The sequence below is a fragment of the Gymnoscopelus microlampas genome (assembly GCF_963454915.1).
Source record: "Gymnoscopelus microlampas genome assembly, chromosome: 11".
NCBI lineage: Eukaryota > Metazoa > Chordata > Actinopteri > Myctophiformes > Myctophidae > Gymnoscopelus > Gymnoscopelus microlampas.
Window position 1 is genome coordinate 46,503,602 of NC_139948.1, and position 27,771 is coordinate 46,531,372.

Below are 27,771 nucleotides of genomic sequence, written 5' to 3' on the forward strand. Positions count from 1 at the left end.
TCACACGGGCGTGGTCCTCCGATTTGCCCCGTCCTTCAGGTCGTTGGCGAAGCAGTTGCGCACCTGGAGGAACTCGGCCGCCTCGTGCTCGGGGCTGTACGCGTTCTCCGTCATGCTGTCCCTCGCCATGGCGTACATGGACATCTCGCCGAGCGGCCCGCCGCCGCCAGAGGACGGCACCCCGCCCTTTGACGGCGAACCCGGCCCGGACGCCGCCTCCGTTGAGTGGGAGCTGGAGCGCGACGTGGTCCGCCGGCGGTAGCGGAAGCTCGGCATCCGCGAGTACGGCGAGGAGGAGGAGAGCGAGCGGATGAACTCGCGGCGCGCGCGCCAGCGGAACTCCTTGTTCTTCTCGATGTAGATGTTGACGGCCAGCACGGCCACGGTCTCGGCCACGATGAAGGAGAGCGCGCCGAAGTAGAAGGACCAGCCGTAGGAGTAGGTGTATTTCTTGTCGTCGTCGCGCTTGTCGTTGGGGTCGCCAGCGTTGCTGGAGATGTAGACGATGATGCCGATGATGTTGCTCAGACCTGGAGGGAAACGGACGGACAGAGAATGAGCAAGAGAATGACATTTGTACAGCCCCAACTGATGCCAGATTTTGGGGTATTGAGCCCAATTTGGAAGAGTCCTACACCACCAATTACCGTTCTGATCGTTTCTACAATGGAAGTTCTGATTGAGCAGCGAGTTTCAATGCAAAAGCCAAATTCCAATACCTAAATCTCTGCTCACTAGTGTTGTTTGTGTCCCAAATGGTAATTTGCTTTTGGAGGTGCCGAGACCATGGAGAGAGTGAGCTCTCTAAGCCGATTGCTGTGTCAAACAGCGAGTGTACAACTGGTGTTCACTCCAGCCTGTTCTCGTCCCCTCGCCAGAAGTGCTGACTGACTATCTGTTTTGTTATTGGATGGACCGTCTCCCTGTGTTATGTGGATGGAAACCACGACTGCACTGTCTGGGAGATGGAGTCTTAAAGCCGTGCCGTGTTGCGAACTTCAAAGGGATGTTTTAGAGTGGACGAAACTTTGATCTGCTCATATCCTAAGGAGTAATCATAGGACATGCCTGTGCATGCCCGTGTTGGGCGGTCTGAGAGTGAAAGTGCCCCTATATATGCATAACGGTGATCAAAAGCTACTGAAGCAACACATTCAGTAATGGGTTGACTTTATACAATCATGCAGCCCAATGAGCTCATACAGTATATGACAAACACAGCGTCTAATATACAACATGACATGCAGGAGGAGCTAGAATTGGAACGTGGCTGACAGTACAAGCAGCTCGATTCCTCCGGAATCGCATCTAATCCTAACCTCCTCGCTCTGAGGCGAGACTAATGCGCGAGTGGAGGATGCGAGTGGAGTGACTTTTTGTTTAAACGTACAATGCTGTTGTTTTGGGCTTTCTCAGCAGAGCTGTATGTTTTTTTTAAGAGTGAACTGTCAAAATAAAATCAATCAATGATGACAGAGTGAGGCTGCTGCTAGGTAAATGACCCAGGGGAAAGGTCGCCAGTGTCACGGAGCACTCATTACATTTGCGGTGCAGGGTTTGCACATTTACATCATGGTAATGTTGGTAGGTTAATTGCTTTCCTAAAGGTTACTTATGTGGGTCGTTTGGGTTTTTCTTTTATTTAAGCCTTATTCTTTTAACAGGTTGTTGACTCAACACCCTGCATTTGTTCTGAACACTGTTGAGAACAAATGCTATTTTGCAGTAATATAATAACCTGTTGAATGTATACTATCCTACAGTTCAGTAGTTTAAATTAGTTTAAGAGAATCTCAAAAGAAATGTTTTATTTAAGCGTGTCGTTTTTGTTATTGTATTTTATTGTAATAAATAAACATACATAAATAAATGGCAATCAGAAAGATAAGTTGTAACCAGCTTGGTTCTGTTTAATTCACACAATATGTTTTCTGTGAGAGGTGCATGGCAACGGCTTTCAACCCAAAACATACAGTCACCCAAATATGTAGTTATGAACAAATAGAAGCCCTGGTCTTTGTGTGACAGTGTTCATGTGACAATGATTACGGGACATGTGTCTCTGTAGTGTCTCTTAATGACAAGAGCCAGAACCCTTAACTATAGAATAATCTACAGGGCTGCAACAATTCATATTACTAATTGTAAAAGTGTTACAATTATTATACAAAATAATCTATTTCAATAAGATAATAGATTTTCAAAAAGAGTGAACATAGCAGATCTACAAGCCGAGGCTAGTCTCACTGCATCTCTCTGCCTGTCTCTCTGTCTCACTGCATCTCTCTGTCTGTCTCACTGCATCTCTCTGTCTCACTGCATCTCGCTGTCTGTCTGTCTGTCTGTCTCTCTCTCTGTCTCTCCCCCCCCCCCCCCCCTCTCTCTCTCTCTCTCTCTCTCTCTCTCTCTCTCTCTCACGGTGGCAGCCGTGTCACGGAGGGTGCATCCAAATGTGAGGAGGAGCACGATTTGTGGGGAAAGTATTTTTGCACCGCGGTGTCACAGCGAGCTGTCTTTCACCAACACACACACACACACGCACGCACGCACACGCGAGCACACACAGAGCGAGCTGTCTTTCACCAACCAGAAACTCTCTCTGAACTGTTGGCAGAAACTTCAGAACCAAAACTTTCATTCTATGTGTTTATTTGTATTGCTATGCGTGTGAGGGCCATTAATGTCCCCACAAGTAGTAGAAATTGAGAAATAGACATCCTGAGGACAGTTTCCTGGTCCTCACAAGATAAATGGAATCTGATAATGATAAATTGTTTAATGGTTAAAACCTGAGTACGGCTTGGTTTAGGGTTAGAATAAGGATAATAAAGATTCAGGTTGCGTTAGGATTAGACATTTAGAGGTTAGGTTTAGGAGTTGGGGTTGGAGTCGAAGTATGCCTAATTTATACGTAATTAAGCACTGGTATGCAGCAAAAGATAACCGATCTACAAGCTCACAACACAACACATTGTGAGCTTGTAGATCGAATCTTTTGGCTTAAGGGCAGGGTTAAAAATTGGTAAAATAAATGTAAAACGCCATTCATAAAATCGGCATCCGAAAGAGTTAGACTCACCTGCAGCTACAAAGAGGATGCCGGCGGTGAGGAGGATGTTGTTGCGTTTGTTGTAGACGCGGCCCACCCCCACACACACACCCCCCAGCATCAACAGCACCGTGCTGAGGATGGGGAACACACTGGAGGCACGCACTATACCTGGAGAGAGAGAGAGAGAGAGAGAGAGAGAGACAGAGAGAGAGGGAGACAGGGATAAACATATCGTTGCGTTGCTGTCGAGCAGAAACCTCTTATCTCCATATACCCTTTTATCACCATATTTTAACTTTGTGTTTTTTCCTAAATTAACGCCCTACTTCATCATCCTACAGTGTCAAACAAAAGCATCAAAATGACAGATCTGCAAGCTCGAAACGTGGCGTGCCGTGAAGCGACACGTTTTGAGCTTGCAGATCTGCTACTTTTGATGCTTTTGAATTTGCATCCTGAAATGTAACAGTTTTAGACATTTCCACCCATCAGAGACGATACGACATGTACAAAATGGCATGGTATTTTTCAATCTTCCGATAGGGTTTGGTCGGGGATTCTACCGTTAATCGTTTTTAAAGCAAACAAAAACAAAATGTTTACGCCAGCGCTTCCCAACCTGTTCTGGATCAGGGTCCACTTGAAAATCTCCCCCCAAAAAACATCACCTGAAATGTAACTTGAAAAAAGTGAAAAAAATCACACCCAGTGTGAAGTGGGCGGTGTGGTCACAGTGGTCATCACAGTGGGTGATTCACTTAAAAAAAAAACATAAATTTGTTTTTTTTTAGTGCACAATCCATGCACATGTGTCATGTGTTTCACTAGCCAATCACAGTCCTGAATAGAGTCAACCAGTGTACAATGGTGGCCAATCACGGTGCAGGGTTAGGGGGGTACAATGGTGGCCAATCACAGCGCAGGGTTGGGGGGGTGCAATGGGTGGGGGTCCAAGGCAGAAGACAGACAGACAGACAGACAGACAGACAGACAGACAGGCAGGCAGGCTGGCAGGCTGGCAGACAGACAGACAGGCAGACAGACAGTACTTACGCAGCAGGTATTCAGAGCTATCTGTGTCATAGTCGTTGTCATCAGGGAAATGATTGATCCTGTAACAGCTTCCCTGGTTGATGCCTGTAGCACACACACACACACACACACACACACACACACACACACACACACACACACACACACACACACAAAAATGCACAAAAATGGACAACATCAATAAACCAGTTTCAACCACTGTGCAATGTGTGTGTGTGTGTGTGTGTGTGTGTGTGTGTGTGTGTGTGTGTGTGTGTGTGTGTGTGTGTGTGTGTGTGCGTGCGTGCGTGCGTGCGCGCGCGTGCGTGCGTGCGTGCGTGTGTGTGGTGTGCGCGTGCACGAGTGTGTGTAAGTGAGTGATTGTACAAATGTAACCAAATGGACCCATTTGTACATCTCTCAGAGTTATGGAGGTCCTTGAAAGGTTTGAGAGCCACTGTCCTAGTGAACTCCTAATTTGCCATAGTGTCATAGTAAATCAGAGTCATACAAAAAAAGCTGGAAACTGACATTGAGTAAATGTGTTTTACGATCAAAATAAGATGTAAAAAACAAAAAAACTAAAATCTGCCACAGACTGATGACCGAATATCATGGCCAACTGCCATCAGACTGCATGCTGCATAAGAACTCTCTCCCTCAACACATATGGTTCTGTGTCGGCCCTGGTCTGTGTAATTATGTCCATCTGTGAGTCTGATGTGTTTCTGTTTGTCTTGTAGATTATTTATTTGATCACATTATGCTGCTGTAACGCCTCAATTTCCCTTCGGAGATTAATAAAGTATATCTCATCTCATCTAATCATCTCTAAACTTGAGTCGAAAGTACAGCCAACTTCCATTAGGAAGACCTCTCTGCTGTCCTTGTCAATCACAATGACATCTGGTGTGTTTGCAGCTGTATTTGCAAATACATGGGGGGGTCATTGCATTGAAACATTTCTGGCACACACGCACATGCACACGCACACGCACACGCACACGCACACGCACACGCACACGCACACGCACACACACATAGATGGACAGATATGAGTGAAAACATATATAGTCTCCGGCCTTTGGCCATCCGGCCTGGCTGGTGGAGACAATGAATGCTATGATGATAAAATACATGAGCAATCTCTCAACATGACAATAACGCAATCTAAGATAAGATAAGAGGAAAAGCCTGGTGGAAATTGATGGAACAATGAAAGAGACACGGGACAGGTGTGGGATCTATATGAATCTTAAATTAACGAAAAGATAGAATCTGATAGAACGTCAGAGCTCTACTTCATATCCTCAGACGAATATGAGATGTATTCTATGTCACCAATATGTTTTATTGTGATTGCTAGGCAGGGACGTGCACAGATAGACTCTAGGTGGTGCTAGAGCACCTGCCCTTTGCCCTCTTGACCAGAAGAGCCCTTTTGAAAAAAAGGAGAGAAAAAAAGTGTTTTTTTTCCCTTCAGTTTACAGCAGGGGTCTTCAACAGGGGGTCCGGGACCCCTAGGCGGTCCTCAGAGTTACTACAGGGGGTCCGCCAATTCTTTATGTGATCATGATTTTTCTTTTTACCATAACCACTCGAAACCTAGCATCCCTTTACTGAAGAGAACTTTAGCCAAAAATAGCAGATCTACAAGCCCACAACGCCTCGCGCTGCGAGGCGTTGTAGGCTTGTAGATCGGCTATTTTTGGCAAAGAGGTATAGGTGTAGAGGGAAAAAAAGAGCAGACCAAGTCAACAAATAAAAGTATAATTTACTTGAGCACCTGCCCCTCAAAATGTCTGCGCACGCCACTGTTGCTAGGCTGTGCTTTTATTGTATGGACTGTCTGGCAGTATTCAAATGTTGTTTTATATGCTGCATTGTACCAGAGTTACATTCTGTACCCTTTAGAAAAAAAGATAAATATATATATATGTATAATTTGAATTACAAAAAAAAAAGCCTGGTGAAGAGTTTCTATAGCAGCAACAGCGGAATCAGCACAAAACAACAAAGGAGAAACATGTATGAATGTGTGAATAGGGCATAATAACCATATGTGCAGATACACAGCACAGCACCGGAAAATAGCCGATGTACAAGCTCATAATGCATTTTTAATCACACCACCATGTGTGTGTGTGTGTGTGTGTGTGTGTGTGTGTGTGTGTGTGTGTGTGTGTGTGTGTGTGTGTGTGTGTGTGTGTGTGTGTGTGTGTGTGTGTGTTTTTCCCCCCAGACGGAAATTAAGCCCTCCTGTCTGGGTGTGTGTGTGTGTGTGTGTGTGTGTGTGTGTGTGTGTGTGTGTGTGTGTGTGTGTGTGTGTGTGTGTGTGTGTGTGCACTGAGCTGTGTGATCGTCATTTGATGTGTCTCCCAGACTGGGGCGGCCCCACTGCGGACCCCCGGGGCCCCACTGCATCATGTTGCTAGAGTGTGTGTGTGTGTGTGTGTGTGTGTGTGTGTGTGTGTGTGTGTGTGTGTGTGTGTGTGTGTGCGTGCGTGCGTGTGTGCGTGCGTGCGTGCGTGCGTGCGTGCGTGCGTGCGTGCGTGTGTGTGTGACTGTGCGTGTGTGTATGCTGGTATGTATGCGCATACACATACACTACAGTGTATGTGCATGCGCAGGAACCATCCGCTGCATCTTGCTGAACGCAACAATCCTTGTCCAAGCCGCAAACCATGCAGCTTCAATGCTGCTTATTATAATAAGCAATGCTTTATAGCAGATATACAAGCTGACAGCGCATCATTGTGTGACACGTTGTGAGCTTGTAGATCTACTATTTTCAAAATAATAAGATAAAGAATGTGGAACAGTTTAGTCTGTGTATTTAACAGAGACAAAACAAAATGTATGTATGTATGTATGTATGTATGTATGTATGTATGTATGTATGTATGTATGTATGTATGTATGTATGATGCATAGGAACAGTCCATTCAACAAAATAAATGCACCCAACATAATATACCCTCAATATACGATCTGATAATAGTAAGCCAAAATGGATGTCTCCTTTTGTGTTTGTCTGTGTTGTCTGTGTGTGTGGAGATAATCTTGCACACCACTGGACAGATCAGCACCAACTTTCTTGTCTCATGTCAAATATCTCAAATGTTCCATTTTTACACCGTGTGCCTATTGAGGGACAGACACGCAGACACGCAGACAGACAGTCAGACAGACAGACAGACAGACAGACAGATGTCTCTCCCTCCATAGTACCCACTGGACCGATCAACACCAGATGTCTCGTGCACACTGCCACTATAAGCTATAACAGTGGTTCTCAACCTGTGGGTCGGAATCCCCAGGGGGTCCCCGAATGATTTTGGGGGGATCCCCAGATGACAGTTAAAGTTCTCCAGGGTATGCGGTTACCCTAACTCAGAGATTAGACGCCTCTGCCCTGCACAGTCTGATAGAAAGCACAAAGCCTTAATAACAGAAATAGTCTGCCTCATCCAGGCTGTTGGCCAGTAGTCACTTTGAGTGGCAGTTGGGACAAACGCAGTCAGTGGGGCAAACGCAGTCCGCACCAAAAAGATTTACGATTCTGTCCCTATCGGTACATAACTCGGACGGCGCTGATTCGACTAGCAGACCATCGGCTGGTCGTCGCGGGCACTCGCGCCTGGCGGCGCTCGGGCGCGACTCCTCAGCCTCAAGGTCTGCTGAGTCGGCGCGCCTCCGCCATGGTCCAAAACTATACTTTATCGGAAAAAAAGTAGAATAAGCCAACATAGATATACCATTAATAATGAAAAAGATACCCATTTGTTAAATGTTCAACACTTTATGACACATGGGATTGATGCTATAAAAATATGCGGTCTGGGATACAATGACCGCTGGACAATTGGATAAAGATTCCATGAAAAACAAGGGATTGCAAGACTTAGCACAAAATATCCAGGGGGGTTAAACTTCTAAACTGCCCAACAGAACTGAAACTATTCACATATTATTACTAACCTAAACAATGGAGTTGATCACCTACATCAACCACAGAGTTGAGGGGGAGATCTCATTGTTGAGTTAATGAGAATATTAATGAAGACACATTGATACCAAGAGCCATCAGCAATTGGACCATCAACAGGGAGCTAATTGTCTTCCAAATTGGAGGTGTGAACATCAGAACTGTGGATATGCTAACCAAATTGACCTGTAAGGGTCCATTTGGTTCCAGTTGTACACACTCAGTTACAGACCCTTGAGAGTCCATGTTGAGAACCAGTGAGCTACACCGTCGGCGGTCGCCAAGTCGCCGTCGGAAGTGTCGTTCACCGCGCTCGTTGACGTCATCGATCGCACGTCTGTGTGATGCGTGAGAAAAACATATAAAGGCTTGGGTGAACAAGAACAAGGGACCTAACAAAGATGGCGACTTGCAGGCAGCTCAGGAGGCTGTTGGGCATTCCAACGTTGCTATCGTCGGACGTATTCCGATGTTCCCGTCGTCTCGTAGGGAGCGGATCGCACCGGTCTCCACAGAACGCCGGAGTCGCAGAGAGACGTCCACAGACTCCCTTCTCCCTCATCTCTGCGAGGACCATGTTCATTCAGACCCGGGACACGCCCAATCCGAACAGCCTGAAGTTTCTGCCCGGATGCACGGTCCTGGAATCGGGTACGATGGATTTCGCGGCAGCCCGCGACGCCTCCGCTTCGCCTCTGGCCAGGCGCCTGTTCAGAATCGACGGAGTCAAGGGCGTTTTCCTCGGCCCCGATTTCATCACCGTAACGAAGAGAGACGACTCGAGCGCGGAATGGAAAGTCCTCAAACCCGACGTGTTCGCCGCCATCATGGACTTTTTCGCGACGGGACTTCCGGTCGTCAAGGAGGGAAGAAGCGTTCCTCGTGAAGACACGGCGCCGTCAGACGACGACGACGTGGTTTCTCTGATCAAAGAGCTCCTGGACACTCGGATCAGGCCCACGGTGCTGGAGGACGGCGGAGACGTGGTGTTCCGGGGCTTTGAGGACGGCGTGGTAAAAGTGAAGCTGCAAGGATCCTGCGCCGGATGTCCCAGCTCCGTCGTCACCTTGAAGAGCGGCATTCAGAACATGCTGCAGTTCTACGTCCCAGAAGTACTGTCAGTCGAGCAAGTGGAGGATTATGATGATGATGATGAGGAGGAAATGACCTCGGCTTGAGTCTATAAAAGACAGATTCCGGATGACTGACTGTGAACTGTTGGCTAGAGAACATGCATGGGGATGACGTGGATCAGTGGCTCTCAAACTGTTTCATGTCAAGGCCGCAGACCCCCTTCTGAAAATATTTAATGTATTAAACTCCAGGCTAAGGACAGCTACGGGCCTATAATGGGGTCCAGGGTCTGTCTGTCTGTCTGTGACCCTTTTATGGAGATCCCTGATGATTGAATGTCATCAATATAATGTAATATGCCTGTACAGTATGACATCAATATGATGTCATTGTCCATATGACATTAAAATGATGTCTTATGTCTACAGTATATGGCATCAATATGACGCGACACGTTGTGAGCTTTATGGATCTGCTATTTTTGAACATTTCAACAAACACAATATTTTCCCTAAATGCCCAAAATAGGTACACCAGGTCGAGAGAGGTTAAATAGATGTGTGGACAACGATGTGGAAATAACGTTTCTGTTCGTTTCTTCCAGCTATGTTTAAACAGGTGAATGGAAACAACTCCAACAGCTATGCAAAAATGATAGCGATTTACTCAAAGTAATTGTGATCAGGTAATAATAATTGTGTCAGGCCGTGGTACAAATCAATGGATGCTTACTGAAGCAGTTTCTTCATTGTGTCAGGGTTTAATCCGGGAACGCATCTGTGTAATTTCTTTGCCTATTAAAAAAAAATTAGCAGATATACAAGCTCATAGCCGCGCTATGAGCTTGTAGATCAGCTATTTTGTCGTCGTCCCCCCCCCCCAGAAGCAAAGATTAGCTTCATATGTTGCTATAAACTTATGTTATATAGCAACATATGTTTTTCAGAAAAAGGATTTAGAAGACATTTTGTAGAATTGGAACCGTAGGCCTTAATGGGCACAATGTGTGTCAGGATAAAAAGACTAATATATTGGACTATCATAATGAACTGGAGAATGGGAGCAGCTTTTCTCCTTCACAGAGTCATAGAGGTGTGTTCAAATCCTTGCAGAAAGAGAGTGCTTTGCATCTCCATATATTGAACTCATCATTAACTGTCCAGTAGTGTTACAAAGAGAGAGAGAGAGAGAGAGAGAGAGAGAGAGAGAGAGAGAGGCAGAGAGATGCAGTGAGACAGAGAGAGAGAGACAGACAGACAGGCAGAGAGATGCAGTGAGACAGAGAGACACAGTGAGAAAGAGAGACAGGCAGACAGATGCAGTGAGACTAGCCTTTGGAACCCACCCGTTTTTGGTTTAACAGTGAGACAGACAGAGAGACAGACAGAGCGATTCATTGAGACAAACAGACAGACAGCCAGACAGACAGAGAGATGCAGTGAGATGCAGTGAGACGTATAGTGAGACACAGACAGACAGACAGACAGACAGACAGACAGACAGACAGACAGAGTAGGCGCAAAGAGGTTGAAGTTAAGCGTATAATCTATAGAGCAGTGGTTGTGTAAACAATATGATGATGTCTACCGGGAAGAGGGCAGCGTGTTAATGCACACACACACACACAATACGTTATTCATTCACCATTGTTAGGGCTGTGACTGAGCACACGTTCACACACACTCACCACCTCCACCCATATTGTGTGTGTGTGCGTATGTGCATATGCGTGTGCAGCATTTATCGTTGTGTAGCCTGTGGGAAATCATTTGCATATTAAATTCAGACACCAGTGAGCTGTTGGTAACGCCTGGGATTCGAACCCTGGTCTCCCTGCGTGGAAAGCCAACATCTTAACCACTTGCCTAAAGGGGAATCCCCCTGTCTGGGGGAGAGAGAGAGAGAGAGAGAGAGAGAGAGATGTATATATTTTTAAAGCGAACATTTGTAACTTAAATCTTAGCTTTACAAATGTATACGAAATACAAAATATTTAAAGATTTGAAAAAATGTTCACGAGGTTGAAGTTAAGCGTATACACACACACACACAAACCACAGCACACACACACGCACAGACACGATCAACAAGACTTAAAATGAACTACAGCCTTCCCAGTAAAAGACTACACCAGTGAGAATCAACCTGTCAAAACTTCATTTCCCATGAGCCCTCGGGGGGCCAGCTCATGGTCCATGACACAGCTTTTAAAGAGCCAGCCACACTTGCGTCCGTTGAGTAGGTCCTTGTGCGTAATGAGGGGCATCGAATAAATGAATTGAATTAATTAGCATCAAATCAGACGTCCGCATGTGTGGCTGTGTACTATTTAAAGAGGTGCTTATCAACCTGTGGGCCGCGGCCCGTTGGTGGGCCACGACGATATTAAATTGCAAGTGGGCTCCCAAATAATTGGCAAAACATTAATGATAATATAACAGTAACAACATGTTCATGGTATTTTTCTTTAAAACCTTGAAAAGTGAGTTGTCATTGTAATAGCGCTAAGTATAGAAACTTAATGCATACTACTTTAATTCCATCCGTGCCAAATGATTATTATTATTATATTATGATTATGTGCCAAACAAAGAGAAAAGTTTTAATATATGCCTTTTACTTGTAAATGTATACCTTTATATTTGTTATATGTTGTGGTATTGCACACACTGATTACTTCTTCCACCACTGCTCTCCATATTTCATTTAACCCATTAAGACCTGGGACGTATCTGTGTCATTTTTAGATTTGAGCTAAAAAGCATTATTTTACACTTTGGCTATTCAAAAATAGCAGATATACAAGCTCATAGCGCGGCACCGAGTGCCGCGCTACGAGCTTGTAGATCTGCTATTTTTGAAAAATTGAGAAAATGTGTGCAAATATTTGAATATATATATTTTTATAGCAAACATTTGTAACTCAAATCTTTGCTTCTGGGGGGTCCCTGGAACAACATATTTTGGAATGGGGGTCCGAGGCCAAATACATATACATTCTGGGGTCCTTGAGATGAAAAAGTTTGAAAACCACTGACATAGCAACATACGTTCTTTTCAAAAAAAACTGTTAGGATTTAGAAGACATTTTGTTGAATCGGAACCTCAGGTCTTAATGGGTTGATCGAATACTTTATTAGACAGAAATGCAATCAGTTCGGGTGCAGTCATACACTTGGGCTCGAAGGATAACACAAAAAAAAGTCCTGAGTTTAAATAAGTGGGTGTTTACCGGTGACTGGTACCTCCAGGCCTTTCTGAACATGTGAACATGAAGCCGACCCACCCTGATCCCAGCCTTATTGCCTTAATATGCTGCTCCTGCATAATGATTCTCTCCTGGAGCTTCCTGCTGCTGCTTCTGTTCTAACCCTCTGGATCCCAGCCTTATTATTATTGCCTTAATATCATCGCTGTCAGGCAGAAACCTCATATACAGGATGTCCAAAACCATTACTTTTCAAAGAATGGGAAAAAGAACCTGTGTTACAATGCAGTCTTTTCATTGGTTGGTTACAGACAGACGTAACCACTATCACTTTAGTGACAACAAAAACAACGCGTCTTTGTTGTATATCGTACATTTTTCCTACTTTTGTGTGAGGCTGTATGACGACGTGACATGTTGTGAGCTTGTAGATCGGCTATTTTTTCTACTTTGCAAGAAATGCCCAAGGCAAGACAACCCCCACACGAACTATGCACGAAAAAAACATTTCACACACTTTTCTACTTCTGTAAACCTGTGATGTGACAATAAAGCTGATTCTGATTCGCACGCACGAACGCGCATACACACACACACACACACACACACACACACACACACACACATACACACACACACACACACACACACACACACACACACACACAAACACACACACACACACACACACACACACACACACACACACACACACACACACACACACACACACACACACACACACACACACACACACACACACACACACACACACACAGTCCAGTCTGTCTGACGCCCCTGTCTCCCCTCCTACGCAAAAGGGTCTGACAGCCTCTCTCTCTCTGTGTGTGTGTGTGTGTGTGTGTGTGTGTGTGTGTGTGTGTGTGTGTGTGTGTGTCTGTGTGTGTGTGTGTGTGTGTGTGTGTGTGTGTGTGTGTGTGTGTGTGTGTGTGTGTGTGTGTGTGTGTGTGTGTGTGTGTGTGTGTGTGTGTGTGTGTGTGTGTGTGTGTGTGTGTGTGTGTGTGTGTGTCTCTGTGTGTGTGTGTGTGTGTGTGTGTGTGTGTGTGTGTGTGTGTGTGTGTGTGTGTGTGTGTGTGTGTGTGTGTGTGTGTGTGTGTGTGTGTGTGTGTGTGTGTGTGTGTGTGTGAGTGTAATAAAGGAATATTGCGTCTGTTTGGGGAACCTGATTATGAGCGGAGCCCTCCAACCTGGTGATTTATGGGCGGCACTTATCAGCCGACTGCCTGGGGCTGGGAGGGTGCGCACGAGCACGAGCATGTGCACGTTCGTGTGCACGTCCATGTGCGCGTGGACTGTCCCTGTCTGATGTAGAGCTGGGCGATATGACTTTTCACTATTTCTGTGTGCGCCACCTAGGGTTGTCCGATATTGGCTTTTTTACCGATAACCGATATACCGATATTGTCCAACTCTTAATTACCGATACCGATATCAACCGATACCGATATATGCGGGGATTATTGTGATTAGGGTAAGCTCAAATTTCATATCACACACACCATATACAGTAAGAACTCCTGTAACTTATTTATAAAGCCAAAAAAAAAAAAAAAAAAAAAAAAAAAAAATTTTTTTTTTTCAAAAACCGATACCGATATTTTCCCGATATCAATTTTTATGCTAATATCGGCCGATAATATCGGGAGGCCGATAAAATCGGACATCCCTAGCGCCACCATTAAGGAAGTATAATACAGGGTGTAATCGTTGATCAGACTATTTAATTTTGTCGATTATGAACAATAGTCTTTCTTGGAATCGACACAAAGAATAAAACATGTGCTTCTTGAGTCTGTGATTGCTTTTAAATATTGCTTTCTATGTATTTGTGGTTAGTTGCCCAGCCCTAACAGTCTGATGCACCTTCCATAACAATAAGATAATGTCTGAATACTGACTAGAAGGGGCTGGGGCGCATGGGAGTCAAATCCTCTCAGTGTTCATTTAACCATGACACTGTGCAAAACGGACCCATACAGGTTGGTTTGTACAGAACAGGGTTAACAAAGTCGATACTCAGGAGTTGACAGCGTTGAAGGAAATGAAAGAAGAGCGGGGGGCGGGGGGGGGGTGAGGTGGATGAGATGGAAAGATAGTAAGACGCATTAGAGAGAGAGAGAGAGAGAGAGAGAGAGAGAGAGAGGGAGAGAGAGAGAGAGCTGTTCCAGGCTACTTATTAAACCATGTGATACCATCAGTCAATCACAGACAGTAGACAGTTTGTGTTAATTAAACAGCTGGGATCAAACCCAGCATGGCATGCATTTATAAATCAACAGTAGCGTTCCATTGCTCTAGACATCAGTCTGCCTTCACTGATGTCTTTCTCTGTGACAATAGAGAAATGTCCTTCACTGAGAGAGAGACAGGGGGGAGGGGGGGCAGATAGACAGGCATGAGAGACAGAAAGATAGACAGGCCAGAAAACAAAGGTCTGTATTTTTATTTACCCTTTCTCTAAAGCACTAGCTTAGACTAGTGGTCTTGTGGTTAGAGTGTCCACCCTGAGGCTATTCACCTGTTTCCTAGGCTTTTCACTTCCTGTGTGTGTTCCACTTCCTGTCGATTTGATCCAATGAAATCCAATGAAACTGGTCAGATGACTAATGATATCCAATGAAATCCGACAGGAAGTGGAAAACACACAGCCTAGGAAACAGGTGAATAGGAGGTCGGGGTTCAACCCCCGGCCGGGTCATACCAAAGACTATAGAAATAATACTCAATGCCTCCCTGCTTGGCACTCGGCATCATGGGCTGGATTGGGTGTAATGCTGCGTTCAGACTGGCAGCAACGATGGTACAGGCTACCTTTCAATGGAAGCCATCGGCATGAAGATGCAAAGCTACAGGCTACCTTTCAACGGAAGCCAGCGACATGAAGATGCAAAGCTACAGGCTACCATTCATTTTAAATTGAAGCCAGCGACATGAAGATACAAAGCGACGGACAACGTTTGTAGCTGCTACAAACATGCACATAGCTACTTTAGCTACAAAGCTGCAAAAAGTGTTGTTTTACCATTGCCACTCATCTTCTGTCTTCTCACAATTCCTGCTTGTTACTCTATGAGTTTTATTGTTCTATTAATGTATTGATACTAGGATGACCTGCATTCACTGTCCTAAGGTAGTGATCAGGTTCTGTGTACTTTTACTGAAAAGCTAATTGCATTTTGTATTAGAGTGAGCTAATTAAATCTGATTAGAGTGGGGGGGGGGGGGTGACTATTTCTGTAACATTCTGTTAAAATAGCAGATCTACAAGCTCACAACGCCTCACAACACAAAGCTGATACTGCCAATATGGAACATCACAAAACCCAGCGATTTATCTTCTGCTCAAACTGGTCATGCACGATCTGTATATCATTCTGTATCTTATTTTGTAGTGTGTTCATGTATTTCTGGTACGTTATTTTGAAGTATTGTCCTAGTGTTTCCTATTGTTCTTGTAACTGTTGTCTGTCTTGACTCACCTGCCCTGTGATTATCATTTCCACCTGTGTCTTGTTTTAGTTCAGCCAATCCCTGTGTTGATTGTCATATGACTTGCACATGTTCCCATGTGTATAAATACCTGTTTGTTTCAGTCAGTAAGAGAGGTCTCAGACGCAAGAACACAAACAAACAACATGTAGAAAACAAAACTAGAACAATGAGCACAATCATCTTCATGTGTAGTTAGGTTTGATTTCATGCAGGCAATGCTTCGACTTTTAAGATAGGCAGTCCTGAAAACTTGTATGTCCAAAGCCGTTACTTTTAAAGGGATAGTTCACCCCCAAAATGATCTTTTATTCACCCCATGGAAACTTCAATTCATGGATGTTTTTTTGTTTTTGTCGCATCCCTAAGCCAATAACTTGATGATCGGCAGCGGTTCCGGTAGGAGACAAAAAGAGTCTCCTTTGTGTCTCCTACCGGAACTGCTGCCGGTCATCAAGTTATTGGCTTAGGGATGCGACAAAAACAAAAGAATATCCATGAATTGAAGTCTCCATGGGGTGACTAATCCATAGAAAATGGGTGAGCTATCCCTTAACAAGCTATTAATACTTTCACCCACTGCTTTACACCTGTAAAGTGTTATGTGACAAATCTCTCTGGACATAAAAACGAAAAAATGAAAAGTTGAAATATAGAGATTCAAGGTTTGCGTCTGACAGTGACAATATGTAAATATGTCCATATGTCATGAATACATATGTATACGGTATGTACTCCACACAGCAGGGCTGCTGTTTGAAGAAGAAGTAAGAAGTGACCCTGGTGACAATTTAATTAAACAAATGTCACTCCATATCAACAGTGAACGGCTGATACTGCAGACAAAATGCTAATTCTTTCATCTAAACTTCAATACACACACATGCATGCGCACGTGCACTTTTTATTACTATACCTGCTGTGAGGAAATGAATATCTTGGGTCAGCATTGGAAAATATATTTTTTTAAATCCGACAAAATAGCAGATCTACAAGCGTGTGGATCGCCCATTTTTAGGTGTGACATCAGTGCACAACTACAGTAAGCATGAAATAGGAAAAACTATAACACCAACCGCTAAACCTGACCTGTAAATGTCTCACCCTGTTTTACAAATTGTAAGCCTGAAAACACAGATTTAACCATAAAACAACCATTTCTCTTGTCTACTTCTCTAATTATACGTCGTGAAATTTGGTCCTCACAAGTATAGTACTACTACCACACACACACACACACACACACACACACACACACACACACACACACACACACACACACACACACACACACACACACACACACACACACTCTCTGAATCTTTGATAAGGCAGACACACTGCTGTTTTTCAATCTAAACATCAATCCTGAACTACAGGTTCTGAACGATTTCACTGATGCAGTTTTTACTCATTAAATTCAGCACATTACCTCCTTCTACGAGAGATGAGAGTTTGTACATGCATGTGTGCGCGCTCAGGCATGCACGCACACAGTTTTATTTGTCACGTCACAGGTTTACTGGTGTAAAGAAGTGGGTGAAATGTTTTTCTTTTTGTGCATGCTCCATAATTTGTAGTTTTCACACACACACACACACACACACACACACACACACACACACACACACACACACACACACACACACACACACACACACACACACACACACACACACACACACACACACACACACACAAACTTTTCAGAGAGATGAGTGTGTTTGTCAGTGAGTGTGTGCGTTTGCGTGCGTGCGTGTTTGACAAGCTCCAGTAACAGTGCTCTCTCTCTCTGTGTTTAAAGCACTAATCAAACATAATGCTCTCCTCTTCTCTTCTCCTCTCCACTCCTTGATTTGAACCCAAGCGCAAGTGCTGACATTTTTACCATTGAGCTAATAGAGCCTGCCTGCTTGCTCAGGGGATAAATTGAATCTTGACCGGACATCAGGTAAACATTTGTGTCAGATCCTGTGTCTAGGTGAGACATGACCTTTGACACTATCTAAATGTCTCAATAGAAGAGCACGAAGACAAAACACAACCACCCCAATTGTATAAGTTATATTATATTAACATACTCTACACTTATGCTACACTTGGCACCCCAAATGACGCCCCTGACAAGGACCACTGGTGGTCCCCAGACCACTGATTGATAACCACTGGTGTAGACAACACAACACAGCTCAGCACAGAATAGCTGTAGTGTAGCTGTCCTTATTTTGTCCTCATTTGTCTCAGATCTGTTAGGTTGTAGCTGCTGAACCTCTGTCTGTATTTATTGAATGGATATTATCCTCCAGAGGCTGTGCAGCTCTAGTGGTATGCTGATGATGCAATATTTCACTACTTAATCCATTAGGGCCGAGAACGCATCTGCGTCATTTTTTTGATTTCTTTGGGCTATTAAAAAATCGTGAAAATGTGTGCAAATCTTTGAATATATACATTTTTAACTCAAATCTTTGCTTCTGGTGGGGGTCCCTGGAACAAAATATTTTGAGATGGGGGTGTGGGTCCGCAGACAAATGCATATCATTTTGGGGGTCCTTGACAAGTTTGAGAACCACTGATAATATTATAGCAACATACCTTTAAAAAGAACTGTTGCAGTAGGATTTAGATTTATTTGTAGAATCCCCAGAAACAAAGATTTGATTTTACAAATGTTCGCTTTAAAAACAATATATATATATATACATATATACATATATATATATATATATATATATATATATATATATATATATATATATATATATATATATATATATATATATATATATATATATATATATATATATATATATATATATATATATATATATATATATATATGTATATATATATATATGTATATATATATATATGTATATATATACATATATATATATATATATATATATATATACATATATATATATATATACATATATATATATATATATATATATATATATACTGTATATTCAAATATTTAAAAAAAAATAATATATATATATATATATTATATATATATATATATATATATAATTATTTTTTTAGCTTGTAGAAAGGGGATCTACAAGCTCATACGGCACCGCTTGTATATCTGCTATTTTTGAATAGCCAAAGAAATCTAAAAATGACACAGATGCGTTCCCAGTCTTAATGGGTTAACTGGTGTGTGTGAGTGTGTGTGTGGGAGGGAAGAGTACCTGATCATTGTACTGAACCCATTTGGACCTGATTCTAAAAACGCCTTCTAAATCCTACAAGTTTTCTGGAAAAAAAAATAACTTTACAGGATTTCTCAGCCTCTGTAGTAGATAGAAACATGAATTGTTTTTAATAAATACAATATTTTAAAGCTTAAACCTTTGGCATTTACTGGAAATGTACTTTCATTCGACTGAATGTTCATTAAACATCGAGACATGTTGAATGTATAAACCTACTGTATATTTGTGTGGGACGGATTTGACCAAACGTCAAATGTTGACTTTGGGGGGGACATAAGGTACGATTCTGTCCCTATCGGGAAGTACAGTATGTGAGTAAAGTTAGGTACCGTACTTTCCAGTACAACGCTGTGTGTGTGTGTGTGTGTGTGTGTGTGTGTGTGTGTGTGTGTGTGTGTGTGTGTGTGTGTGCATCCGTGCATGCGCGCAGGCGTGCGGGGGAGGGGGGGACATAGGCGTGCTCGCTGGACTCTTCATGGAAATCAGCCTGTTGGAATCTTAAGTGGTTGCCATGGCGAGAGGAGGCGGAGCATTACTCAGCACCGCACGGCTTTCATGACAACAGAAACCATGGGCAACAAGAACACCGTCGCAGTCGGTCGTAAACCTCCAGAACTGGTTCTGTTCAGGAAACGGACCTGTGTTCCAATGTAGTTATATAGTCATTCAGTCTTTGTGTGTGTGTGTGTGTGTGTGTGTGTGTGTGTGTGTGTGTGTGTGTGTGTGTGTGTGTGTGTGTGTGTGTGTGTGTGTGTGTGTGTGTGTGTGTGTGTGTGAGTGTGTGTGTACCCTCTTATTCTCCCCAATTTAGTCGTTATGCCAACTGATTCCTCCCCACACACATGTCTGTGTGTTGTCACTGCCAGTGAGGAGCCCCCACCATGAGGACATAGAGCCTTCATCCTACTCCTCCCGCCCAACACTACCTGCTGCCAATCATTTGATGCTGCAGGTGCCCCCCCCCCCCCAGCCTGTAGGACTGTGTAACAATTATCACCCTCCCTACCCGGCTCCCGAACACGGGCCAATTGTGTTCGTATAGACGCTCCACAAAGCGGGATGCACCACGGTGGATTCGAACCCGGGCACCTCACCACTGTGCCACCCAAGCGCCTTTTTAAGCTCTTTTTTTATACTTGAATATTAACGGGAAAGGAGCCCTGCAGCAGCAGTGGTGGAAAGTAACTTAGTAGCAGTTAAGATACAGATACAGAGTTAGAGAAGTACTGTGAGGTGCAGTCATACAAATAACCTGCACTATCAGTGTTCATTTTGTCGACTAAAACTATGACGAAAAATGTTCGTCGACTACCGAAAACGAAATAAAAACGAAATAAAAATGATGACTAAAACTAAGACTAAATATATTGACAATTTCGTCAACAAATAAAAACTAGACTGAAATGTTAGGGAGGGACTAGTGGAGAAGAGATCCAGTAGAACTAAAAGTCAAGTCATTTTCTGCTTGTTTGTGCACTCTGAAAATAGCACATCTGCAAGATTGCAATGCGTTGTGAGCTTATAGATCGGCTATTTTCAGCATGCAACCAAGTGTAAAATCAGCCAATACGACGCCATCAAGGCACCGCCAAAATACATTTTAGTCGACTAAATCAACTGTAGATTTAGTCGACTAAAAACTTATGATATAGTCAACTAAAAAACTAGACTAACAGTAAAACTTTCAGACGACTAAAATATGACAAACTAAAGGGAATTTGATTCAAAAGACTATGACTAAAACGTGCTGTCAAAAATGTGCTGTCAAAATCAACACTGTGCACTATGCAGGATAAAACATACACACACTCAGTCCTATATGTCAACAACAGTATCCCAACCCACAACTATGTAAGCAAACGGTATATACGAACACAGCCTGTACAAGATAGCCTGTAAGTATGAGACCAGCTGAGTGGCTCAGTGGTTCGATCGAAGACTATAAAACGGTACCCAATGCCTCCCTGCTTGGCACTCAGCATCAAGGGTTGGATTGGGGACTCCCGGTGACATACATGGGGGAGTACTTGTGACAAACTATAGTGTCATGTCCAGGGGGTGTACTTGGACATCATGGACGGGGGATGTACTTGTATACATCAAGCTCTCTCTCATGCTTTACAGAAACAGGAGACAGGCTCCTGCCCTATGGGCCATATGGCTCGGCAAGGCTTACTTACTTACTTCCTTTACAATAGCCTGTAATCATGAAGAAGACATCAAGGAGAGGAGAGAAAGGAGAGAAGGGGGAGAGTGAGTGTCTGGGAGGGAAGGAAGGAAGGAAGTGTGTCTCCGCTGGCTAATTAGTGCCCTGGTGGCCTTTCAGTCGTGGTCGCATTTTAATTAAAGAGCGAGAGTGCAGCGGTGCCATGTGCAGCGTGCCATGCAGGCAGTGGTGTAAAGTAACTAAGTACATGTACTCAAGTACGGTACTTAAGTACAATTTTTTGTTTTTTTTAACTTTACTACAATATTTCCAATTTTCAGTACTTTTACTTCTACTACATCGCAGGGGAAAATATTGTACTTTTACTCCACTACAACTATTCGAAAACTTTAGTTACTAGTTACTTTGTAGATTTTGATTATTATTACAAAATCACTTCAGCCCGATACACATTTCGTCCATTTGAAAATAGCCGATCTACAAGCTCACAATGCGCCGCATTGTGAGCTTGTAGATCGGCTATTTTCAAAAGATTTTTATGCATTTTATACATTTGAAAACTTTGTGAAAAGACATTCTGCATAATGACTACTTTTTGAATTCCAGACTTTTACTTGTAGTACTTCTACATTGCAGTATTGATACTTTTACTTGAGTAAAAAAATTGAGCACTTTTTCCACCACTGCATACCGGGAACGACAAAGTGACAGCAGGCCCTGCACTCTGCCTGTGCGTGGCAACAACAACACTGCTGCCTCCCAACCCGAGACAAACAACTGCCAATCTGCCACCAGCGGTGCTGTTTTGGTTGCACTTGTTTATCGGTTAATTAGGCTAACAATGGTGAATTATTTCCCCTTTTCTGTGTTATTCTCAGTAATTCCATGAAAGAGAGAGGGAGAGAGGGAGAGAGAGAGAGAGAGAGAGAGAGAGAGAGAGAGAGAGAGAGAGAGAGAGAGAATGAATGCTTCTCTGTAGCATTCTTTACATAGTCTATTGCGTTGCTTGAAATGACATGAAAATAGGCTATTTATATTCCTTTGGCAAACATTGGCAAACTATACAAGCTCACAACTTGTGGCAAAGAGATTCGGTGTAGAGGAAAATAATAAAGCGGCCTAGTACAGATCCCTGTGGTACTCTAGTCACCTACGTATATAGGGTTTAAGTGGTTATGTACGTTGGAGTTCTTTCAGTAGTTTAAACTACTTATTCTGACTGAAATGGTAAAGGGTGCATTTATATAGCACCTCCAAAGCACTTTACAATGTGCATTACATTCACACACAGTTAGGAGTTCAGTGTCTTGCTCAAGGACACTCTGACAATACAACCCAGGGATTGACCCGGGGATCGAACCGAGAACCTTGCCGATTCCCATGAAGCGGCTGCTCCACCTCCTCAGCCACTGCAGACTACGGTCCTGTTAGACGGTGTAATTCATTTGAACTGTGATATTAAATACACACATAAATAAATGTGCTGTATATAGCCAGTAGGAGAAAAGGAAACACTTGTTGAACAAGGGACTATATATACATGTCTTCATCAGGGTGAAGACCTTCAGAGGTCAAAATGTTGGCAGCTGCCTTTTAATAAATCAAGGCTGTTCCTCCTTTTTACTCCTGAGTGCCCTGTTGTTTTTTTACATGTTTTGATCCTGTTTGATCCATGAGCACCATTGACACTTTTTACTATAGTTACCTTTTTATATCTCCTGTGAGCACCTGTTTTTTCTTGTTTTTTTCTGATGTTTATTATTGACTATTGTTCTGCAGGGAATTGGACCGTACATGTGTCAGCTTCCAGGACCTCACACTACGTCTGTGAAAAGGTTTGTTACACCAAGTCCTGTGTCTGTGAAGAGGTGTGTTACACCAAATCCTGTGTCTGTGAAGAGGTGTGTCACACCAAATCCTGTGTCTGTGAAGAGGTGTGTTACACCAAATCCTGTGTCTGTGAAGAGGTGTGTCACACCAAATCCTGTGTTTTTTATTACAGGACATCTAATGTGTCAGCTAAGCTTCCAGGACCTCATGTTGTGTCCACTGTCCCTAGTGGAAAGAGGTGCATGATTGTGTTACACCCAATTTAGTGTTTATTATCACAGACAGAATGATGTGTCGCTGCAATACCTTTTAACCCTGTAGCTATTGATGGAAGAAGTACTGCACATGCACGTGCGTGTGTGCGTGTGAGCGTGCGTGCGTGTGCGTGTGTGTTTGTTTGTTTTGACGGACGGACGGGGGGTACTCTGTGTGCTTCCTTGTGTTCTGCTCTGTACTTCAGTCTCCATGACAACAGGAAGCGCTGTCATCCAACGGCCTGTGGTTTGAACCAGAGGCACACAGGAAGAAGTGACATTGTGTGTGTGTGTGTGTGTGTGTGTGTGTGTGTGTGTGTGTGTGTGTGTGTGTGCGTGTGCGTGTGCGTGTGTGTGTGTGTGTGTTTTCTTTGGGCTAAAGAAGTGATGCTGTGTGTGTATTATCTGTGCTACAGTAGCTGTGTTACAATCTGATCTACAAGCTCACAATGTGTAAGTGGTTAAAGGACCTAGTTAGAAATGGTCAGGAAAATTCATTATGATTTTATGCTATACGTTTAACATTTCTTATATCCTCAGATTACCTCCCCTGATCTGTGATCAGTAGGCAGGTTACTGACCTGTCCACAGCCCAGAGTGATCAAGCCCAGAACACATGGTGCCATCTTATAATGAGCATTAATGAGGACCAATTATATGAAGATAAGGTTAGAAATGGTTGACGTGTATCCGTAAGAAAAGTGAAAACATGGCCTCAATCAGAACTGGGTTATATGACTGGCTGGCAGGACATTTGGCCTCTGGGGCCAAGCGAGGGTCTCTAACCCTTGGACTGTGTGACCTCATCGTAAACGGCTGCCTGACCAAGCCTGACTCTGGGTCAATTAAAAGTGACAACACTTGATAGTCTGCAAATGGAACCAAATGGACTCTGGGTCTAATTCATATCAAACTGGGGGTTTGTGGTTTAATATAATATCAAACTGGGTGTCTGTGGTCTAATATAAGAGCTTGTACCCAATCTACAAGCTCACAACGTGTCTCATCGTGACACATTGTGAGCTTGTAGATGGGCTATTTTCAAATAGCCGATGTATTTAGGGGTTAAAGTGGTTAAACTGATTTTGATGCTATATTAACTAATTTCACCGGGGACCCCCCCTGGAACCCCTTCAAGGACCCCTGTGGGTCCCCACTTTGAGAACCCCTGCTGATGCAGTGTGACGGGCAGGCAGGGAGGGGGGTCTATGTGAGGCATCGCTTCAGGGCTTTGAAATGATTAATTAACGTCTTAAAGCAGCGTCCGCATTCAGGGGTGAAACAAAACATCTGAGTACTTCTTCCACCATTGCAGATTGGTCCAGTCTTTCAGGATGGACCTGTCTTTGAAGGACCATGGACTGAGATAGATCTTGTGTTTCAGGACCATGGACAGAGCTTGGTCTTGTCACTCAGGACCATGGACAGTGCTACTCTGTCACTGTCACTACAGTCTCACATAGCCCATGGGACCAGACGAATCTGCGAGTGCAAAAAAAAAATGGCACTCTGCGATTTGGGTCTGGCACCGCTCCATAGAGAATCCATTTCCTGCTCCAGAAGACGTGGGTGACCAATCAGGGCCCAGTATTCGAATATGGGAGACTGTAATTGGTAGGTCTAACCAATTGCGTCGAGGGCCATTGTTTTGATCCCGCCCCTTGGGAAAAATAACTTCCTCATGGGGCGTCCGTTGGCCCAGCGGTCCAGGCGCATACCACATAAGCTGGTAATCCAGCATGACAGCGTGTTGCGGGTTCGACTCCCGTTCCAGACAACCTTTGCCATCTCTCTCCCCATTTCCTGTCAGCCTACTGTCCTGTCCAAATAAAGGCATAAAAGCCACAAAAAATATCTTTAAAAAAATTACAAAGAAATATGGAGATACAAGGTTTCTGCCCGACAGTGACGATTGTACAGTACATGGCTCTGCAAGTAGCCCACAGAACATCCAGGTGAGGACAGTACAAATTTCTGAATGAACATCTGTCTCTCCTAAACAAGACAGTCACTGCCAGCCCCAGACTAGAGCCGCAAACAACACAAAAACTACACAAACAAATCCAACAGAAGAGGTGAAAAAGCGAAAAACCTTAACATTTTATACATGACGTGAACTCAGAGTATAATCTATTTTTACATCGTCCCGGGCATGTTTCCATAGCGATTTCAGAGGAGGTTGCCTGGCAACAGCATCAGACACAATGAAGAGATGAATGGGGAGAGGGGTGATGCACGCACACTTCCCTTGACTCCAAATGAGTTGCTTCAGTTTAAAAATCTTGAAAGGGTACAAATGGAACCAAAATGGACAATCTCAGGGTTATACAGATTTGGGTTTCCGGGACCTGTTGTCATGACATGGTTATGCATTACTTACTAAAAGTCAAGTTACCAGATGGCAGGAAAAAAAAAATATATATATATATATATATACATGCTTATCACCCAAATGCAAATATAGTAGTAAAAGAGATCCATGCATTGTTAGACTTTTGTACTAGGTGGGGTTGGGGTTTTGACATGAAATTGAATGAAGTACTTTGATGAACTTTGTAATGTAGTTTATATTTTAGTGTAGGATTTTGTAATTGTCGTGAATGAATTATTGCAAAATCAATAATAATAATAACAATATTACAAGGACCCCCAGTTTGAAATGCATATTAGGCCACGGACACCCATGTAATACCTCTGTCTGTCTGTCTGTCTGTCTGTCTGTCTGTCTGTCTGTCTGTCTGTCTGTCTGTCTGTCTGTCTGTCTGTCTGTCTGTAAATATTGGATTATAGGATCACAAATGTAACACAAACACAAATAAACTAGTAATTGATAGGGCATAAACGTATTTTGTTAGGTGAACTATCCCTTTAAGTGGATAAAAGGGGCGTGAACCCCACCTCTATTGAACATAGAGAGCAGTGTTGCCATGTCCCTGGCCTTTTTAAGCGACTTTGGGCTTGTTTTTCTGTAAAGTTGCTTGTAAATATTGGTGGTCGCATTGCAGTGGTCGCATTGTGACGCGTTGGGCACTTGTAGATGTACTATTTTCAAATAGCCAATGTACCTTTAAAGGGCTCATGTAGCCTAGTCGCTTCTGTTGGGCTTGTTTTCATAGACCAGGTTGCTTTTTTTCTCTCACAAAACCTGGTAACACTGATACAGAGTACTTTTGAAACCATTTGTTTTAGCCATATAGGGCCATTTCAGCCATATAGGGGTTCAATTCTAACTCCTCATTGAATCCTTTGTATTCTGGAGCAGCACATGACAAGATTATCTATCTATCTATCTATCTATCTATCTATCTATCTATCTATCTATCTATCTATCTATCTATCTATCTATCTATCTATCTATCTATCTAACAAAGTTATATGTTTCTCTTGAGAGAAAATCTTGACCAGTGTCTTTCCTTCCTCTTCTTCTTGTCTCTTACAAATAGTGCTTGTAGGAAATATATAATTTCACCCACTTAACAAACACCTGTAAACGTGTGATGATGACAATAAAGCTGATTCTGACATAATGTCAACGCGTTCATTCATACAATGAAAATGGAGTAGCTATAGGATCTGCTGTGTTGTTTTTTCGATCAGGCCGAAATGCGTATTTACGCACAGGGTAGGCTATGGTTCCCAAACAATGGGTCGGGACTCGGGGCCCGTTTGTGGGGAATTTATGAATTTATACACAGGACCCCGATTAAAGTAGCAAAAGTAAAAGTACTAAAATGTTTGAAAATAGCAGATCTACAAGCTCACAATGCACCCATCACATCGCTATGCATTGTGAGCTTGTAGATCGGTGAGTGAGCCTATGTATAAAATAGAGCTAAAGTGGTTAATGTATGTTAATATAATAATGTATATCTGCAAAGTAACTAGTAACTAAAGTTTTCAAATTTGAAATGTAAAAAGTACATTTGCCTCTGAGATGTAGCGGAGTAGAAGTAAAAGTACTGAAAACTGGAAATACTCCAACAAAGTACCTCAAGTACCTCAAAATTGTAACTGAAGTATAGGCAACTTGACTAAATTTACTTAGTTACTTTCCACCACTGTTCCGTTTGGACCCATATCCATCCATCGCTGCTTTACTTTTTTGCAAACTGTTAATAAAGTATGAATCAATCATTTACTCAGTCAATCAATCAATGAGGCTATGGTTCCGTTTGGACCCATACGGATCCGTCGCTTCTTTACCTTCAATACAGCAGACTCTCCACAGGCCGGAGTGGGTCAGATCCCCCCGCCTGGTCCTGGGCTGAGGCTGGGGGTCCTCGGCCGTGCTGTTGGTGGCGGTCTGGTTGCAGATGTACTGCCGGGAGTAGAGCCAGTAGTCCGTGCCGATGGCGACGCTCATCAGGCCGAAGGCGGCGAAAGCCCCGACCGTGGCCAGCAGCGTCTGGACGCCGCGCTCACACCACGCCAT

General features: G+C 43.3%; 2 protein-coding genes across 2 annotated transcripts; one reads left to right on the forward strand and one right to left on the reverse strand.

The window, feature by feature from the left end:
- Positions 1-27,771, reverse strand: LOC311056348 (voltage-dependent calcium channel gamma-4 subunit-like; the record flags this gene model as incomplete). The annotated part of the gene is made up of 4 exons (XM_084072912.1): positions 1-530; positions 3,080-3,220; positions 4,106-4,189; positions 27,543-27,771. 4 exons carry the CDS (start codon positions 27,769-27,771, stop codon positions 1-3), a joined length of 984 nt encoding a protein of 327 aa, XP_083929038.1.
- LOC311055733 (NFU1 iron-sulfur cluster scaffold homolog, mitochondrial-like) lies at positions 8,474-9,250 on the forward strand (the record flags this gene model as incomplete). Its single annotated transcript, XM_084072001.1, has 1 exon — positions 8,474-9,250. The coding sequence occupies one exon, from the start codon at positions 8,474-8,476 to the stop codon at positions 9,248-9,250; it is 777 nt and encodes a 258-aa protein (XP_083928127.1).